General features: G+C 50.4%; 2 protein-coding genes across 4 annotated transcripts; both read left to right on the top strand.

The window, feature by feature from the left end:
* Positions 1-689: 689 nt before the first annotated feature.
* On the top strand, positions 690-12,301 carry srrm2 (serine/arginine repetitive matrix 2). Of its 3 annotated transcripts, none has more exons than XM_066723173.1 (16): positions 690-863; positions 2,464-2,716; positions 3,097-3,201; positions 3,362-3,535; positions 3,817-3,903; positions 4,018-4,083; positions 4,317-4,349; positions 4,490-4,540; positions 4,650-4,724; positions 4,903-5,041; positions 5,305-9,146; positions 9,302-10,510; positions 10,709-10,828; positions 11,023-11,130; positions 11,389-11,449; positions 11,789-12,301. In XM_066723173.1, exons 2-15 carry the CDS (start codon positions 2,469-2,471, stop codon positions 11,435-11,437), a joined length of 6,306 nt encoding a protein of 2,101 aa, XP_066579270.1. In that variant the 5' UTR covers positions 690-863; positions 2,464-2,468; the 3' UTR covers positions 11,438-11,449; positions 11,789-12,301. The 3 variants fall into 3 exon arrangements, with proteins under 3 accessions (XP_066579270.1, XP_066579271.1, XP_066579269.1); XM_066723174.1 differs by having other exon boundaries at positions 690-869; positions 4,493-4,540; XM_066723172.1 differs by having other exon boundaries at positions 690-869.
* A 346-nt stretch (positions 12,302-12,647) lies between these two features.
* Positions 12,648-18,261, top strand: thoc6 (THO complex 6). The gene is made up of 13 exons (XM_066723170.1): positions 12,648-12,792; positions 13,704-13,795; positions 13,928-13,992; positions 14,163-14,266; positions 14,382-14,419; positions 14,586-14,634; positions 14,941-15,012; positions 15,685-15,787; positions 15,944-15,993; positions 16,727-16,789; positions 16,921-17,031; positions 17,179-17,307; positions 17,878-18,261. The coding sequence occupies exons 1-13, from the start codon at positions 12,778-12,780 to the stop codon at positions 17,956-17,958; spliced, it is 972 nt and encodes a 323-aa protein (XP_066579267.1). The 5' UTR covers positions 12,648-12,777; the 3' UTR covers positions 17,959-18,261.
* Positions 18,262-18,899: the final 638 nt, after the last annotated feature.

The following is an 18,899-nucleotide window of genomic DNA, read 5'->3' as shown; positions in this document are numbered from 1 at the left end:
GATGTGGTCAATGCCTTTCATGATTTTGAAGACTTGTATCAAGTCCCCACGTAGTCTCCTCTGTTCCAGGGTGAAAAGGTTCAGTTCCTCAGTCTCTCAGTAGGACATTGCCTTCAGACCTGGAATAAGTCTGCTTGCTCTCCTCTGAACTGCCTCTAGAGCAGCGATATCTTTCTTGAAGTGTGGAGCACAGAACTGCACACAGTATCCAGATGAGCTCTAACTAGTGCATTTTGTTTGCCTTTTTTATTGCTTCCCCACATTGTTTGGATGGAGAAAGTGAGGAGTCCACATAGACTCCTAGGTCTTTCTCATGCGTTACTTCATCTAGTTCTATTCCTCGCATAGTGTAATTATAGTGGACATTTTTATTATCTACATGTGATACCTTGCACTTGTCCACATTGAATTTCATCTGCCAGGTGTGAGCCCACAATTGACTCTTATCCAAGTCTCTTTGAATAACCTGTGGTGCGAGATTGTATCTGCATAGTATAGTATTGCATGTCACAGTAGATTCACAGGGTGTTTTATGTGATGTGTAGTCTGTGTCTACAGGCTGTTAAATCAAGACGTTTGCTTTCTGTTGCATTATGGGAACTGTAGTCTCTGCGGTAATGAGTTGTAATTCTATGGTACTCCACATCAATGCTAGGGTTTATGGGAGGTGTAGTCCAGCCGCGGTGCAGTGTGGGTATGGCATAAGAGCGTGTTGTCTGACGCACTGAAAGACAACTTCGCTCACGATTCCTGAAACGCTGTTATTATCAGGAATTGTTTTTGTTTTCGAAGGAAATTATATAGATATATTTCCCCCGTCGTTTAAAAGGCCTTCCTTTCTCCCCAACGGAGGAGAAGCGGAGGTGAGGGTAAGTTCAGAGGCGATTGAGAGAGAGGGGATGAGCGCTGACTGTCTGCCCGGACTGGTAGGCACCAAACTCGGGGGAAGGCCGCACTGCGAGACCGCGGACTGTCGTGGCGTCGGGGTCCCTTAACCGAGACACCGAAAGCAGTGGCGAGAGTGTGATGATAACGGGGGCAGGGGGAGGTTTGAAAAGACCTGGCAAGACGGAAATGGCGGCGTTTTAGAAATGCACTTTCTAGCTGTGTGTTTCAGACCGTAACAGCACGATGGACGCGTTATTGTCGTTTAATTAAAGCCATTCAAATCCCAATTCAGGATGTAGCGCAATATCGAAAAACGTTTTATTGTCTTTTTAAATACCGTGTGCAGCAAAACAGGCAGAGCAAGGATACGTTTTTGTTTCAATCCTTGAAGGCCTACGGATTATCCCTCCCGTTCACAAGTCGGTCCTCGGGGTAGAGTTGAAATCGGCTGCCGGGAAAAGGGACTGTGTGTGAGAGAGAGAGATGGAGGGATAAAGACACGCGTTATGATACCATATGTCACGGAAAGGCTTGCGATGAGAAGAAAGGGAGAAGGGAGAGAGAGCAGATACAAGGAAACAACCCAGATACAGGAAAACAAAGAGGGGCATTAGAAGGGGGTGATCGGGTAGAAAGAGAGAAAAAGTGCGAAAATGGAGCGCACGACAATAGCGCCGACCCCTCGCGTTCACGTCTCTGAGGGGCTGTGACAACAGACGTGGGGATAGTGTTCAGATGTGCAAACATAACAAGGAAAACATAGAGTATAGTCTCACATCAACACCTCTGGGGAATAAAAACGGACTAAAAAGATCCACTCTATTTATGCATAGTTTGCGTTTTGCTTTTTTGCAAACCTCGTCGTTTCAGACTTGTCCGTGTACGCGTGTGGGGAGAGGGTGTTGGGGGTTAAGTCATTAAAACGTATAACGATTTTCCTTGTTATGTAGGATAATGTAAGATAACTGCGTTAAGTTGGATGTGTATGCTTATTTATTAAACGTCGTTTCTTATGCTATACTGAATACATGTTTGTTTCAGTGCTGACACGTACTAAACTGCGCCGCTGTGTTATATTCTAGCTGAGCTTCGCGGAAAAGTGGTTTTCGTTAATAACGTACAGCACTGGGTATTTCTCTATAAAGGACATGCAAATGTACAGAGAATTTGGCTCAGATCGGTATCTCTCACCTGGGGAGAGAGATTGAGAGAGAGAGAGATGCACTGTACTGTACTGTACTGTAGTGTCCTGTCTCGTAAGAGTCTCCTTTTGTCAGTCACTTGGCGTGTCTGTCAGTCGGACCATAAATGTGTTTTTTAACCTACTCTTTTATCCCGTCAGTTTGTCTGTATTACACTCTCTCACTGTCAACAAACTACGTTCTGTCAATAAGTTGTTCAGTGCCAATAGTAAAACCTCTATTGTTGACATTGTCTGTTAATCCTCTCCCTCTCTTTTAACCGGTCTGTAATTCTCTCTCTCTCTCACAATCTGTCACCCATGTGACACACCCATGCCCTGCCAGACAGTCATTCTAACACTAGCTCCTTTCTCCCCTCCTCCCTCTCCCTCAGGAGGGATGTACAACGGGATCGGGCTGACCACGCCGCGGGGCAGCGGCACCAATGGCTACGTCCAGCGCAACCTGTCCAGCGTGCGCTCCAAGCGGCCCCGGGAGGGCGGCAGCGGGGGGCCGGAGGACCTGCAGAAGCTGGAGCGGGAGAGCGCCCTGAGCCGGCAGCCCAATGCCGAGATCCTGGAGCACCAGAGGAAGAGGCAGCTGGAGCTCAAGTGTGCGGAGCTGCAGGACATGATGGAGGAGCAGGGGTGAGAGAGAGGGAGAGGAGAGGTAGAATTAGGGACGAGAGAGGGAGAGGAGCAAGGCAGAGAGGAGTGGGAGAATGAATGGAGTAAATACAGAGGCAGAGAAGGAGGAATGAGGAGGGAGAAGCAGGGGTAGAGGGAAGGGGCATAGAGAGGAAGAGGGAGGCAGGAACACGGCAGATAGAGGTGGAGAGACAGAGTTATAGGAGTGGGTGATGGAGAGAACAAAAGAAGGATCAAATGTTCATACGTGTATGCGTGTGTGTATGTGTGTATATATATATATATAAATGCGCGCCCGTGTTTTTTTCAATATATGATTGGTGTGAGTTCTAGAAGGACGAGTCTGGTGACCACTGTCCGTCTCCCCCTGTCTGTGTCAGGTACTCGGCTGAGGAGATTGAGGAGAAGGTCGCCACCTTCCGTCTGATGCTGCAGGAGAAGAGCGAGCCGTTGGCCAAGGAGACGGGGCCCAACGAACGACCAACGTGAGTAACCTCGGGGTGTCTTCAAGGTTTTCCACAGGTATATTCAGGCCGGGTGACCCGAATTAATTGAACATCGAATATATCGTTCGCTACAGTCCATCTTGTGAAAAGGTAAATGCTTATCTGTATTAACCCCTTTCTCTCTCTCTCTCTCTCTCAGGGTGACCGAGACCCACGCCCTGGCGGCCGCCAACCAGCAGAAGAACGAGCGTCTGCGTGCAGCGTTTGGCATCGGGGAGGACTACGTGGATGGCTCCTCCTTCCACCCAGAGAGGAGGGAGAGAGAGAGGGAGCGCCGGGAGAGAGAGAAGCAGGAGAAGGAGAAACAGTACACGTGAGTTAGGGAGAGAGGGAAGTGCTGGTCGGCCGAAGAGCACTAGGCGAAGCGAGAGAGGCGGGGGAGACGGGAGTAGGAGAAACCATCTCTCCAGATGAGGGGGGGGGAGGTACATTGAGAGAAGGGTAGAGGGTGGGAGAAGTGGAGAATAGGAGAGTAGAAGGACCACCAAGGAATTGGGTGAAAGAGGTGTAGGGAGAAGAGGAGTCCAGGGTAATGATAAAGGCTTGTATTACTGTGTGTTCAACATTTTTCTCTTTGTGTCCCCCTCTCTGCAGGATCATCCAGGAGTCTTCAGGGGAATCCCCTCCCCCTTCTCCCCAACAGAAAAAGAAAAAGAAGAAAAAGAACAAGTCTAAAGACAGGTAGGTAGATGCATGCAAGCAGGGGAGGTGGGATAGTTGAGTGTGGTGAAGAAGAGCGAGTGAGGAAGGAGATGTGGGTAATTTTTTATTTAAATATTTTTTTTCCTCTTTCAGTTCAGAGAGCCGCTCCCCTTCTCCCAGACGAGAGAAGAAGAGATCGAAGAAGAAGAAAAAGAGAAGGTAAGAGAGATGAAGCGTGAGAGGAGGAGTTGGGGATAGAAGGGAAAAGTGTGTTTTTTCCTTTTTCCAGAGCTGCGTCCTCTAATGGTCCATGCCCGTGTTACTGTGCATCACTGTATTGGCCACAGACTGTGATGAACTAGTATACCCTCTCTCACAACTGTGTGTCTGTATTGTAGCGTCCACTTGGGTCAGCGGCTCATTTAACCTTCGTTTCTCTGTCTCCGTCTCAGGTCAGATTCTGTACAGAAGGAAAACACACACAGGTAGGTTTGTTCGCTGTTTCTGTTCAGCTTGTCTGCATCTCTCTCCTGTGTTACAATTGGACTTTATTAGAGAAGTGTGTTGGCCATAAACGCACTCAATTAACGCACACTCGCGCGCGCACGCGCGCTCTCTCTCTCAGCAGCTCCCCCAGCCCCTCCCACAGACAGAGATCCAGAGACAAGAGGAAGAGGTGAGACTCTGCTCTCTGACTGATATAAAGCACTGTAGTGGTTCACACACACTGTCTGTTTCTTGGCTCGATAGTTGTGATTGATTTTTATTGGCTCTCCCATCACCAGGTCTGACAGTGAGTCTCCGCCCCCGAGGAAGCAGCAAAGAGACAGAAGCCCCTCATCATCAGCCTCCTCCCCCAGGTATCTATTCGTTTTTCATTCTCTAGTATGGTTTCTCTCTGTGTGCATTTCTTTTCAATCTTATTTTAGTTCTCTCTGCTTTTCGCTCTACATCAGCTTGTCTGGCCGTGTTACGTGCTCTCTGGCAGTTTTTCCTCTTTGGGTTTGAACAAAAACCTATTCCTCTCTTACCTTCCAGCCAATCCCCTGGTCCGCTCCGGGAGGTGAGACAAGCCCAGCCAATCGGGAGACCAGAGGAAGCCAGGGGGCGGTCCCCTATGGGCAGGAAGGGGCGGGGTCAGGAGGAAGGAAGTCCCCAGAAGTCAGAGCTCAGAGAGGTGAGGAGGGGTTCTGCACCATGGGCCTCGTTTAATAGAGAAATGTGACAAACTGATAGTTTTTAACATCTCTTCCTGTCTCTCACCCTTTCTCTGTTCTTTTATAATTGTATTTATAACCCAGGATTGGTACCACAGTCCAGGTTTAGTGAAAAGAATATAGGCTGTGTATGTATTACTTTCCTCTCTTTCATTCTGTTGCTCTCCTCCATTGCTCCAGATGTTTATTTACTTTCTTCACACTCGTTCTCTCTCCCTTTCAGAAATCTCCGAGACGGGCGGCTGTCCCCGAGAGAGAGGGCCGGAGGGGGGAGAGAGAGAGGGAGAGAGATCGGGGGGACAGGAACGAGAGAAGGCGACATGACTCCTCCACTCCTTCTCCCTCCCCCGAGCGACGGCAGCGCAGCAGGGAGCGGGACGTAGGGCGAGAGAAAGAGAGGGAGAGGCAAAGAGAACGGGAGAGAGACGTGTCCCCGAGAGCCAGACGCGGCCACGAGAGGGACAGACAGCGAGAAAAGGGCAGGGAAAGGGAGACGGAGCGGGAGAGAGAGGACTCTCCCCGGTCCAAGACCAACCGAGAGAGGCAGAGGGAGGGGGAGAGGGAGAGAGAGAGGGAGCGCAGGGCAAACGACAGACACTCATCCCCGGATTCCTCCGCTTCTACAGACCACTCCCCCCTCACCAATGGGAAAGAGAAGGAAAGAGGAGAGAGGGATCAAGAGAGAGAGAGACACCGAGAGCCCATCCAGGACCGGGACAGGGAACGAGAGAGGCAGAGGGAGAGGGAGAAGGAGCGGGAAGTGAGGGAACGGGCGAAGGAGCGAGAAGCAAGAGAGCTGGAGAAGGAGCGTGAAGTTAGGGAGCGTGAAGCAAGAGAGCGGGAGAAGGAGCGTGAAGTTAGGGAGCGTGAAGCAAGAGAGCGGGAGAAGGAGCGAGAACTGAGGGAAAGGGAGAAGGAGCGAGAACTGAGGGAAAGGGAGAAGGAGCGAGAACTGAGGGAAAGGGAGAAGGAGCGAGAACTGAGGGAAAGGGAGAGGTTGAGAGAGCACGGCGAGAGGGACAGAGAGCCGAACACAAGGGAGCGAGAGAAGGACGGGGAACGGGAGAGCGAGAGGTCAAGGTGGAGCAAGCCGTCCCCTACCGCCACTCCCTCCATCCCTGCCGAGGAGGAGGAGTGCGAGACTGCGAGAGAGAGGGGAGGGGAGAGAGTGCCAGAGAAAGGGAAGGACAAGGAGAGAGAGAATCGGGCGGAGCCAGGGGAAAAGGTGAAAAAAGGTCACAGCGGGAAGAAGAGAAGAGACTCTAGCACTGACTCGAGCAGCAGCAGCAGCAGTAGCAGTAGCAGTGGCAGCAGCAGTAGTAGCGGCAGCAGCAGTAGCAGCAGCAGCAGTGGGGAAAGCAGCAGTAACAGTAGCTCAAGTTCTTCCTCTTCGTCCTCATCCTCGCAGTCTTCATCAGAGGAGGAGCAGGAGAAGGGAAGCGCCGGGAAGCAGCAGCAGAAGAAGAAGGTGAAGAAAAACAAAGCAGAGGAGAAGAGGAGTAGAAAGGAGGAGACGGGAGGCAAGAACAAGGAGCTTCTGCCTCCCCCACCTCCTCCAGCTTCTGTCTCTCAAGATGCTTTCCCTCAACCATCCCCGGTCTCCTCCTCCTCCTCGTCTTCCACGCGGAACGACAGGCGGCGTGGAGAGAGGGAGCTGGAGGGGAGGACGGAGTCTCCCGTGAATGGAGGGAGGCAATCCTCCGCAACGAGAAGAGAGAGGGAGAGAGGAGGAGGAGAGAGACCCACCCCGCCTGAGAGGGGGACACGAAGGGCCATATCCCCCTCTCCTGCTAATGACAGGAAAGAGAGGGAGAGAGATGGGGAGGCCCCAAAGAGTACAGCTGCAAGAAGGAATGAGAGATACTCCCCAACAGAGTTAGAGAGGGACAGAGAAATGCCATCCCCCTCTCCTCCTCCTCCCTCCAGAGAGAGGAGAGAGACTCCCCACACCACTGCCACACCCGTGAGAGGAGAGAGATCTAGGGAGAGGAGCCCCCCAGCGGAGAGAGACAGAGAGGTGCCCCGGAGAGAGAGGGAGGCGGAGGGAAACATCACAACGAGAGGAGGAGGGGAGAGGTACTCGCCCACAGAGAGAGACCAGCCCTCCCCCTCTCCGCCCCCACGAGAAGGGATAGTGGTAAGAACCAGGGACAGGGAAAGACAGACAGGGGGACGCTGGGACCAGAGCACAGAGAAGAGAGACCGAGGGAAGGAGCGAGTGGAAAGGGAGGGAGAGGTGCCCTCCTGTTCTCCCGTGAGGAGAGAGAGAGATGCCCCCAAGCCAGTTGACAGAGGGAGAGAAAGATACTCTCCCACAGAGAGAGACCGGGAATCTCCATCCCCCTCTCCACCCCCCAGAGAAAGGAGAGAGGTGCCCCGGAGCATAGAGAGAGCACCGGAGAGCGAGGAGAGGAGAGCGAGAACGAGGGAGAGAGGGAGAGACGGGGTGCAGCCTCTGAGGAGCAGCCGATGGGACCAGACATTCGAAAATACAGAGGGAGAACGGGAGCGAGTGAGGGAGAGGTACACGCCAACAGAGGGAGAGATGGAGACCCAGTCCCCCTCTCCCCCAAGGCAGAGGAGAGAGATGCCAGGTAGAGATGGAGGGAATGAAAGATACTCTCCAACAGAGAGAGAGATGCGATCACCATCCCCCTCTCCTCCTCCTCCCCCTCCTCGGAGAGTGAGGGAAGGGGGTCGCTGGGACCAACCCTTGGAAACAAAAGAGCGAGGGAGAGAGAGGGAGGTTCCGCTGACGGACAGAGGGAGCGAGAGATACTCGCCGACAGAGGAAGATGGGGAGAGAGAGACGCCACCTCCATCTCCTCCTTCTCCTGCCACACCCCCAAGGAGGGAGAGAGCGAGGGAGAGGAGTCCCCCAGTGGAGAGAGAGCGAGATAGAGAGGCGCCCCGGAGAGAGAGGGAGGTGGCAGCAGCAGCAGCAGGAGGAGGAGGAGAGAGATACTCTCCCACGGAGAGAGACACGCCCTCGCCCTCGAGAGAGAGAACGATGGTCAGAGAGCCCCCTAAGAAATCAACGGAGAGGGATCGGCGGACAGGGTCCCCCTCATCCCACAGAGAGCGAGAGCCCCCCAAGAAATCACCGGAGAGGGACAGGCGGACAGGGTCCCCTTCTCCCCCCAGAGAGAGGGAGGTCCCCAAGACTGCCCAGAGAGGAGGAGAGAGACCTGGTGACCGAGAGAGAGGGAGGGAGAGACCCTCTCGTTCCACTTCTCCCTCTCCCCCGCTTGTTCCTTCAAGAGAGCGCTCCAGATCCTCGACTACGGGGAGGCCGAGGGAGACGGAACAGGGGAGAGCAGAGAGAGACCAGGGGCAGACGGTGGAGAAGGAGAGAGGGAGAGAGAGAGAAACAGTGAGCGCCGCGACTTTCCGGAGAAAGCGGGAGGTCCAATCTCCCGAGAAAATGGAGACGGGCACGGAGGCTCCCACCAAGACTCGATCTCGATCCTCGTCCTCTTCTTCCTCGTCCTCCTCCTCCTCTTCATCCTCGTCATCTTCTGCTTCCTCCCCTTCTCCCCCCCCCCGATCATCTCCTCCCGCGCCCCCCCGCACCCGGCCCCTCACTCCTCCCCTGCAGTACCAGAATCCTCCCCTCATCCGCAGGCCATCCAGGTCCCCCAGCCCCCGGCGAACGAGTGCGGCCGCCAAGCCTTCCACCACCCACCGCTCGCCCCCGCCCTCCCCCCGGCCCTCTTCCCTCTCCACCTCCCGCCGGGAGAGGGAGCGGGACAGGGACAAAGACCGAGAAAGGGAGAGAGAGAGGGACAGGGAGAAGGAGAAAGAAAGGGACAGAAACCGAGAGAAGGACAGGGAGAGGGACCGGGACAGGGAGAGAGAGAGGGACAGGGAAAGCCGCAGTTCTCCTGTAGTGTCCCGACGGGACCGAGACAGAGAGCGAGAGCGAGAAAGGGAGAGGGAGCGAGAGAGAGAGAGAGACCGGCAGCGAGACCGAGAGAGGGAGAGGCGACAGAGGAGAAGATCCAGGTCCAGGTCCCGATCTCGGAGTGGATCTCGTACCCGCCGACCTCGCAGTCCGCCCTACAGGTGAGAGAGCACTTCATCCTGACTGCAGGTCCTCACACACGGGGAAAAGTATCCAGTGTAGAACTCTTAAGAGTAAAATAAATAAGACTGAATGGTCATTTTTGTATTTGCATTTGTCAGTCTATTAACCTCTCTTTCTCTCCGTCCCTCTCCAGGTACCGTCTATCCCCAGTGCGTCGTCGCTCCCCCTCTCCCTTCAGGAGGAGGAGAAGCAGCCGCTCCCTCTCTAGAGAGCGAGAGAGGGAGAGAAACCGGGAAAGGGAAAGGGAAAGAGAGAGAGAAAGGGAGCGAGAGAAGGAGAAGGAGAAGGAGCGTGAAAGGGAGCGAGAGAGGGACCGAGAGAGGGACCGCAGAGGGAAGTCTCCACCCCCCAGGGCTCCGGAGCGTGCCGCCCGCTCCCCATCCTCCTCCTCCACCTCTTCTTCCTCATCCTCTTCCTCCTCCTCCTCCAGCTCCTCCTCCTCCGTGGCCCCCTCCTCCCATCCAGCGATTTCCGCTTCCGAGACCGACAAGGAGAAGGACCAAGAGACGGAGAGGGAGCCAGAGAGCGACGGACAGAGAGCTGACCAGGAGAGCGAGTCAGAAAGGGAAAGGGAGAAGGAGGGACTAAGCCCAATGGAGGAAGAGAAACTGAGCGAGAGGGAAAATGAGTCCGACCGGGAAGCTGGGACTAAGTCAGATGAGACTGAGCGAGAGGTGGAGGGAGGGAGAGAAGTGGACTCTGAGAGGGGGAGTCCAGGGCTGTTCAGAGAGAGGAGTGTAGCTTCCCCTGAACTCCTGCCCTCTCTGGGTGGGGAGGTGCCCCTACAAGAGGAGAGAAATGAAGGAGCAGTGTCCACCCCTCCACCAAGATCCCCCTCTCCCTCCACCCCAGGAGTGAGAGTTTACCCCGCCCCTCCTAGCAGCCAATCGCACGCCGACCCTCCGGAGCTATCGGCGTCACCTGGAAAACTGGCCACCCGTAACCGATCGCGGTCCGTGTCCCCGGTCCCGGAGCCGCGCCGCAGCCAGTCCCAGTCCAGTTCCCGCTCCGGTTCCCACAGTGGCAGCCAGTCCCGGTCCAGGTCTCCCAGGGTAGTGGTGGGCCAGTCGCCCCGGCCCAAGCCCACTGGTGCCGCCCCCACCACAGCAGGAGACCCATCGGGAGCCACGTCCCATGCTGTGCAGAGCCAGTCGGTCAACGGAGCAGAGGAACAGGCCAACGGAAGGAGGGAGAAGGCAGGCCCCAAGGCTGAGGGCGGCCAATCGGAGAAGCGCGGCACCAAGAAGAGGCGGGGCAGTTCGTCTTCGTCCTCTTCATCCTCTTCCTCCTCCTCTTCCTCCTCTTCAGAGAGCTCTGCCTCCGAGACAGATGAGAAGAAAGGGTGAGTGTTTATCTTTCATCTTGTTCGTCACTCTGCTCGTTTCTCTCCCCCATTCTCTCGTAACACGTCTTTGTGTTTGTATATCCATCCGTCTCTTCTTACAGTTCAGCGTTAATATACTGCAGTTTCCTCGGACCTTCTCCAGCGCGAGTGCATTGTTTATATTAACGCTTTCGCTCCCGTTCTCCCCCCGTTCAGGTCTCCGGTTGAGAAGGGAAAGGCCTCGGGCTCCTCCTCTTCCTCTTCAGACTCCTCGTCTTCATCTTCAGACTCCTCCTCTGAGAGTGAGGACTCCCCAGCTCCAGACGCCAAGAAATGGTAATTAGCAACGGGGAACTAACTAGTCTTCATTCGGCACTGGTGTACTTCCTTTAAAAAGTGCATCCCAGCTATTGTGTACATGTTCTGAGATGCAGACTGGAGATGCCGATGAAGGATGAAAAGGTACATAAATCCTGACCTGTATTAACTAGTCAGCCCTCGTTTATTTTCTCTCTCCCTCCTTCCCTTAGTCCGCCCAGGCCAAGGGAGCCAGCGGATTCTCTGAGAGACTCCCGCTCCCTCAGCTACTCTCCACCAATGAGACGCCGGCGCCCAGCCCCATCCCCGCCCCCACAGAGGTGAGCAGCCATTAGCCAGTTTTAATTTGGTTGAAACTCCTTATTTATGTCTGCCTGTTTACATCTCCTTCAAAACCGTATGAAGTCTTCCGTGTTTGTTGAAGCCATGCCAGTCACCTTGGATAAAGGCATCAGTTTGTCATTTGTACAATTTCAATGTTGTTTTAAACCTCTTTCGCCTCTTCCTGTGGTCTGGGTTGTTTGTAACGCTGGATACTGTTTGTTAATGTTACTTTCTGACCTTGTTATTCTCTCTAGGGGTCGGAGGTCAAGCAGCCGGTCGCCCAGTACGAAACGCAGGAAATAGTGCCCTGATCAGGTAACCAGTCGGAATCCAAGCTCACAAAGCTAGCCAATCAAAACATAGCTTTCAGACTGCCGTTTCTGAGCAGGATCAGATGTGTTGGTAGCATTTTTAATCCAAAATACGCTAGTTGTGAATGCAGGTTTGGAATCATTGTGAATCTTGTGTTCAAACTTAAATACTATACATGAAAATAGAAAGACATCAGTTCAAAAATGGGATTTAGCAGTCAGATCATTCATTTTAATTAAAGCACCAGTGACCTACCCAATCAGAACCAGAGGGAAATAGTTTAGGATGTTTTTGTAAACACGCCTGTACTTCAGTAACGGTGTAATTCCTTTTCTTTGGCAGGTCCCTCTATCTGAGCAGTGGTACAGCCCGGTTAGGACATGCCTGGAACAGCCACACTGTTAGACTCTGGAATTATTATTTTTTTGTCGGTGGGGCAGGGGGGGAGGGCGGGATTCATACAGAACAATGTACTGTGACATCGGACTCAGATTCTGACACACTGGAGAGAGAGAGCGTGTGAGAGAGAGAGCGAGCGAAGAGCAAGAGAGCGGACTGCCTTCCAGTGGGAGAAATGTATGATGGAAACCGATCTAATTTCGCATTTAGTTTGTTTTATTTTTTTGTCTGGACACAGACACTGACCCACAGAGAGAGAGAGACACTGTGCAGGTGTACCGCTGTGAGACTGTACTGGACAGTGGATGGGTTTTGGTTATCTTTTTGTAATTGTTTTTTTTTTGGGGGGGGTGGGGGGATAGGGATGTGGGAAGCTGTCTGTGAATAAAATGAATTCTTTGGACTTTTTTGTGAAATATAAAAAAAATAAAAAATAAACAAAAAAATGCATCAATACACAGTCTGTTTTGTGCATCTTTGCGTGTGTTTGTGTGTGTTAATTGCCTGAGCTGCGTGTCGCCCTGGCTAGGGGAGATGCAGGTTGTGGACATGATCTGAAGCCCCGTTTGCAGATGTCTGTGAGAAGCGGTGATTCGGCTCTGGTTCTGTCTCTCTGCAAGTTTCATCATAGTCTGACACAACTGAAGTATTAGATAGTGCATGTCAAGATACTATTCTACAAATATTCTCTAATACTTTAAAATCAATTCTAAAATATCCATACGTGACGTCGTGTCAGGTCACTGCTCAGCCGGAGAACTACAGCTCCCGTCGTGCACCGCGAAAGAGTGACGCCACTGCTTGGCGCCGTGCTTCAGACGTGTGTGGAAGGAGCTGAGTACGGCGCGCTGTTCCACTCATACACTATTGCTGTTTTTATAAAGCAACCATTTCCAAAATACATCAAATCTCTTCTAAAAACCGCGAACACCATGGGCCCTGTCGAGGTAAATTGCACTGGTTGTGTTTGCTGTACTTTGTAATGTGAACATGATTGTAGTGAAAACGTAAGTCGCACTGGGTAAGGACGCCGGCTAATATGATTATAATCAATTGGTTTTGTTCTAAGCTTACACAGTGTGCGTGTAATTCCCTATATTGACTCTTTTCTGACGCATGTGTTGAATAGGACTTGCATTGTACAATAGTTACAATTGGTTCTCTTTATCGGGCACTTGAGGAGCGCTGGGCATTGTGACGCCGTGTGCAGTTTTGTTACTTTGTATCGCTTTGTGTTGGGTGTTGTGTTATACAGGAGTGGGTGATAGTGTTGCAGTACAACATAAAGGCAGTCCTCACAGCAGGTTAGCCTACTTCCCGAAAAAGGCGCTGTAAATCTAATCAGATTTTCCAATAAAAACAATGTAACAAGGCCTGATGCCCTTTTCTTATGTTCTTCTTACAGAATTTACCATAAACACCACATTTGATAAGCTACGTATATGTACCTTCTTATATGATATAGATACAATATTAATATATATATATAGTATAGTATCTCTCACCTTGTCTGCTAAACACTCCTTTAACTATCCCCTCAACCTGGTGAGGTAACCTACTTGTGATTACCTGGTATATGTTACAGGGGCCAAGGTCTTAGTAGTATTTTATTCACATTGATTTGTTGTTTAGAAATCATCCACTATGTAGTTGCCAGCAGAAAGGAGTTAAAATGATTTAATAAAGAAACCATTACCGAAGACACTATTAATTATGACTTGCTTGTGGATTTATCAGCCACTTCTTGCTGAAAACTGCCAGTTAACAATACATCACATAACCACACAAGATCTCTGTGTATTCTGTGTTGCGGTGAAGTACATTGCCTTATAGTTGTGTGTGTGTGTGTGTTTTCCAGCTCCTGCACATGTCAGTCTTCTCCCAGAGCTTCTCTCCCTGCGGGCGCTTCCTGGCCGCTGGGAACAACTATGGCGAGATCGCGATCTTCAGGTGAGACCCAGAACTGCACCCCTCAGTCAGTCAGCCAGCCAGCCAACCAGCCAGCTGGTCGGTCGGGCAGTGTGTGTATTAATCCCTGATCGTCTCTCTCTCTCTCTCTCTCTCTCTCTCTCTCTCTCTCAGTCTCTGCTCTGCTCTGAGTCCTGAAGCTACAGAGTCCAGTCAGAAGCCCATCGTTACGTTCAAAGGTCAGTGTGACTGTGCCGGGGCCCACTGTACTGGACAAGAGAGTCTGAGACCTCTTGAGACATCACTGTTATATCCCCTGCTACACTATACTGTATTATTTTCCCTGATATCATCATTTGATATATTGTTTAATGATATATCGTGTGTGTGTGTGTCTGTGTCTGTCCAGCTCACGACGGCCCAGTGTTCAGTCTGCTCTCCACTGATGGGCAGCTGCTGAGCGCCGGCAATGGAGAAATCACAGCCTGGAACTGGAGCGAGCTGATCAAAAAGGTCAGAAATGGAGGGGTGGTGGGAAAGGGGACAGAGAGAGAGGGTATGGGTCTGAGTTTGGGTGTGAGGAACAGAATTCTTCATTATCTCTCTTTCTCTTTCTTTGTCTCTCTAGGGCATTAAGGCTGTATGGACTCGTAGACCACAGTACAAGTAAGCTTTTTGGTGTCTCTGTCTGTGTCAGTCTGACTGTGGGTCCAGTTCTGTCTCTCTCTTTGCTGCGTTACACTCGTCATTCAGCAGGGAAATGGGTCGACTGCATTGCCGTCTCGCCAGGTCTGCTGTAAGCTCTATCGCTGTCCCTCTCTCACTCTTTCAGGACGAGTCTAGAGATGCCAGAGATCAATGCCATGGTCATTAACCCCAGAGTGAGTGCCTGGATTAATTTACACCCTAATTATTGTAACACTGCAATTAACACTCTGATATACCTGAAAATATATTAATAATAGTAATTGAACATGGATTAAGTAGACATTTACATCTTGGTTTTTGTGACTGTGCTACCATGTGAGATTAGTATTATTACACATACAAATATACCTTTAAAGCATTATATGAGTTTGCTATCTCCTTCTAAAGCTCAGTGCAGTGTCCAGTCAGTGTCTGCATTTAACCCCACTGTCTCTCTCTCTCTCTCTCTCTCTCTCTCTCTCTCTCTCTCTCTCTCTCAGGATAACTCTCTGTTGGTAGGAGGAGGTGACAACAATATTCACGTGATGGATTTAGAGTCAGGTGTTTTTAAGGTAAACAGTAATATAATATAAATAATATAAAGTTTTGCCGACAATCTTTTGACGGAGAGGTGAATAGTTTTATCGATAGATAGGCAGAACGATTAATGTAGAATTGAGAACAAGGGCAGTGATGTTCAGACTGTACAATGCACTAGTTAGAGCTCATCTGGATACTGTGTGCAGTTCTGGGCTCCACACTTCAAGAAAGATATCGCTGCTCTAGAGGCAGTTCAGAGGAGAGCAACCAGACTTATTCCAGGTCTGAAGGGAATGTCCTACTGAGAGACTGAGGACCTGAACCTTTTCACCCTGGAACAGAGGAGACTACGTGGGGATTTGATCCAAGTCTTCAAAATCATGAAAGGCATCGACAACATCAAACCAGAGGAGCTTTTCCAGATCAGCAGGGACACACGCACCCGGGGACACAAATGGAAATTGGGCTTCAAGGCATTCAAAACGGAAAACAGGAGAGACTTCTTTACACAGAGAGTTGTCACAATCTGAACAAACTCCCCAGTGATGTGGTAGAAGCCAAAAATAGACTCGATAGGATCCTTGGATCACTCAGTTATTAATGGACACCAAACAAGCATGATGGGTCGAATGGCCTCCTGTCGTTTTTAAACTTTATTATGTTCTAATGCTCTGTGTTTTTGTGTCTGTCTGTCTGTGTCTCAGATGGTGCTGAAAGGTCACAGTGACTACATCCACTGTCTCAGTGTGCGAGAGAGGGAGGGGGAGACGCTGTCTGGCAGCGAGGACGGGGCTGTCCGAGTCTGGGGTGAGACGGACAGACTGACTGACTGACACCCTCAGTGACTAACAGTCTGATTGACTGACAGTCTGACACACGACCTGACCAACTTGCTGACTGTCTGACTGTCACGCCCGCCTACAAGTGAGGAGTGCTGATGATGTTGTGTGCTCCTCTCTGCAGACTCCAGGACCGGAAGCACGGTGCACTGCATAGAGGTGTACAAATACGAGGTGAGGGAGGGGAGAGGGAACGGGGTTTTGATGGGTGTGCTTGGAAGAAGCCTGAATAATCTTCAGTTATCCCTCAAAGACCCTTCAAAAATAATCGACTTTTTGTAATTGATCAGTAACTCACAAGTGTTCCCAGGCTTTAGAAATTGGTGATTTAGGAAGTAAACCTATAAAAGTTATAGGACTGGGGCTCTCCGGGACCAGGGTTGGAGAAGACTGGTCTACAGCTGTGGTTTCGGCCCGATCCTCCTGATGACACATACTGTCCTGCTGTTTGTTGTTTTGTTTTGTTTTGTTTTGTTTTTTGTTCCGACCGAACTCTCAATTGATTTAAATCTTAATTTAACTAAATCATTTGCTTGGGCTTACAACTGCAGTGCCTGCTATCGTTTTCCAATTGTCTCAAAATCTTGCAACTCTTTAGTTCAGTTACCAGATCAATAATGTAATTCAGAGCATGGAACCACTGGCTTTGCAGTGTTTAATGAGAGGAGTGCGTCTTCTAATCTATTTTCTATACTTTTTTTGGATCATTTTTTAATTTCCAACTCCATCCCAATCTGTCGTACTGTGTTGTGTTCTGTGTATGCAACGAGAGACTCCTCTCCTTCCCTAGTCCCTGTAGGTCTTGGGTAGCAGTGTGTTTGATAAATTACTGTGATGGTTATCAGTATGCCAATGATATGGTAGTCTTGGCAGTGTCCGTCACACTCTGATGATGTCATCAACACAGGACTGTGCCAGGCCCCAGTACGGGAAGTGGATCAGCTGCCTGACGACTGACTCTGATTGGATGGTGAGTGGGAGGGGGCGGGCACAGGGGACAGGGTTGTCCGATGAGTAGGGTTAATATTCTGTAGTATCACTACTTGAGTGTGTGTGTGTGTATATATATATATATATTAACGTGCCCCCTCTCTCTGTCAGCTCTGTGGGGGAGGCCCGTCACTCTCTCTCTGGCACCTACGCTCTCTCACTCCCACCACCATCTTCCCCCTGCCTGGCTGCCAGAGACAAACCAGCTTCTACCAGGACCTGGTGAGAGAGGGAAAGGGAGGGATGAGAATGATGGAGGGAGGTAGAAGAGAGAAGAAATAGAGCATAACTTAGAGAGAAAATCTGTACACCGTTTCTTTTCCCTCCCATGTCCCGCTCCCTTACCTGTGTGTCTCCCTCGGTGTGCAGATCCTGTCGGTAGGGGACAGCGCATTCCTGTCTCACTGTCAGCTCAGTGGAGAGGTGCGTGCGCGGATCCCCTGCTCCCCCCCCAGCCTGTACACTCTGGGGCTCAACACAGGCTCCACTGAACACAGGGTGAGCCTCTATGAACTGCCTGTCTGTGTGCATTAGTGTCTGTGTGTGCTGTGCCTCGTATTTGTAAGTGTGTAGCTCTGTGTCTTTTCTGTGTCCTCTGTCACTCTGTGTGTGTCTGTGTGAGTGACCATATCGTAGGTCTGTGTGTGCTGTGTAAGTCACTGTGTCTGTGTGAGTGACCGCACAGTGTGTGTATCGCAGGTCTGTGTGTGCTGTGTAGGTCACTGTGTGTGTACCGGGTGTGTGTCTCTGTGTGAGTGACCGCACAGTGTGTGTATCGCAGGTCTGTGTGTGCTGTGTAGGTCACTGTGTGTGTACCGGGTGTGTGTCTCTGTGTGAGTGACCGCACAGTGTGTGTATCGCAGGTCTGTGTGTGCTGTGTAGGTCACTGTGTGTGTACCGGGTGTGTGTCTCTGTGTGAGTGACCGCACAGTGTGTGTATCGCAGGTCTGTGTGTGCTGTGTAGGTCACTGTGTGTGTACCGGGTGTGTGTCTCTGTGTGAGTGACCGCACAGTGTGTGTATCGCAGGTCTGTGTGTGCTGTGTAAGTCACTGTGTCTGTGTTTCCAGGTGTTGACAGTAGGGGGCAGCAGCGGACAGATAGACGTCTTCACCAACTTCAGCTACAGAGCCTTCTCACTGTCTTTTTGATACTGTATAAATACGCAACACTCACACTGATACACCGTATACACAACACTGACACACACACACAGCCAGCAATCAAACTGATGTACTGTATACAAACACACCCTGTTGTTGTATATACACAAACAGCCAACACTTATACACTGTATATATGTTTTATACATACAACCCACACACACGGATGCTCTGTGTACACACAACACACACACACTGATACACCATATACACAAACCCTTTTGCATTGTATACACACACACTGGTACATTGCAGTGTGTCTGTTTTTTTTGTAATAAATATTTTGTAATACACTGTCCACGTCTGTAATCACTTTACACAATCACAATTTATATTTGTAATATTTATTGTACAATAGCACTGTACTGAGGATATGGCAAGCCGTTGTGACATTTAATTCATAATTGCTGATATCAAGAATTCAATTTCTGATATCAGCAATTCATGGTATGCCATTGTGACATTTAATCCTTAACCGGATGCTAATTAGTATGCATTTGTGATATCATGAATAAAATTGTTGATATCAAGAATTCAGTTGTTGATCTCAAGAATTAAATTGCAGATATCAAAAATACAATTGCTGATATCAAGAATTAACAATTAAGTTTATCAAAATATAAATAATAAAATAAAATATAGAAACTAGAGACCAGGAACTTTCAAACGATGTCTGACTCGCGTATGAAGGGTCTTGAGCTGCAGGCTTGCGAAATCGGCCATTTCTCACAGTGTGCAGGACTAATGTGCATCTGCTCGAGTTTTTGTTATAATACGAAAGGCCACAACTTGTTCTTTCATTTGATATACGATAAATGCACATGGAACAAACTATCAAGGAGAAATACACAGGAACATTGCCAGCAGAGAATGGCAATACTGCTGAGGTGTTCACAGTGAACAGTGTCAGACATTAACAATGACAGGAG

The sequence above is a fragment of the Amia ocellicauda genome, chromosome 14 (genome assembly GCF_036373705.1).
Source record: "Amia ocellicauda isolate fAmiCal2 chromosome 14, fAmiCal2.hap1, whole genome shotgun sequence".
NCBI lineage: Eukaryota > Metazoa > Chordata > Actinopteri > Amiiformes > Amiidae > Amia > Amia ocellicauda.
This window is presented reverse-complemented; position numbering and strand designations above follow the sequence as displayed.

Excerpts from the sequence above, each read along its gene's own strand:
- thoc6 (XM_066723170.1), top strand. Across the intron at positions 15,013-15,684 it reads TAGAGTCAGGTGTTTTTAAG|ATGGTGCTGAAAGGTCACAG; the intron begins GTAAACAGTAAT and ends TCTGTGTCTCAG. Across the intron at positions 15,788-15,943 it reads CGGGGCTGTCCGAGTCTGGG|ACTCCAGGACCGGAAGCACG; the intron begins GTGAGACGGACA and ends TCCTCTCTGCAG.
- srrm2 (XM_066723173.1), top strand. The coding sequence starts at position 2,469 with ATGTACAACGGGATCGGGCTGACCACGCCGCGGGGCAGCGGCACCAAT. Across the intron at positions 3,202-3,361 it reads GGGCCCAACGAACGACCAAC|GGTGACCGAGACCCACGCCC; the intron begins GTGAGTAACCTC and ends TCTCTCTCTCAG. Across the intron at positions 4,541-4,649 it reads TCCAGAGACAAGAGGAAGAG|GTCTGACAGTGAGTCTCCGC; the intron begins GTGAGACTCTGC and ends TCCCATCACCAG.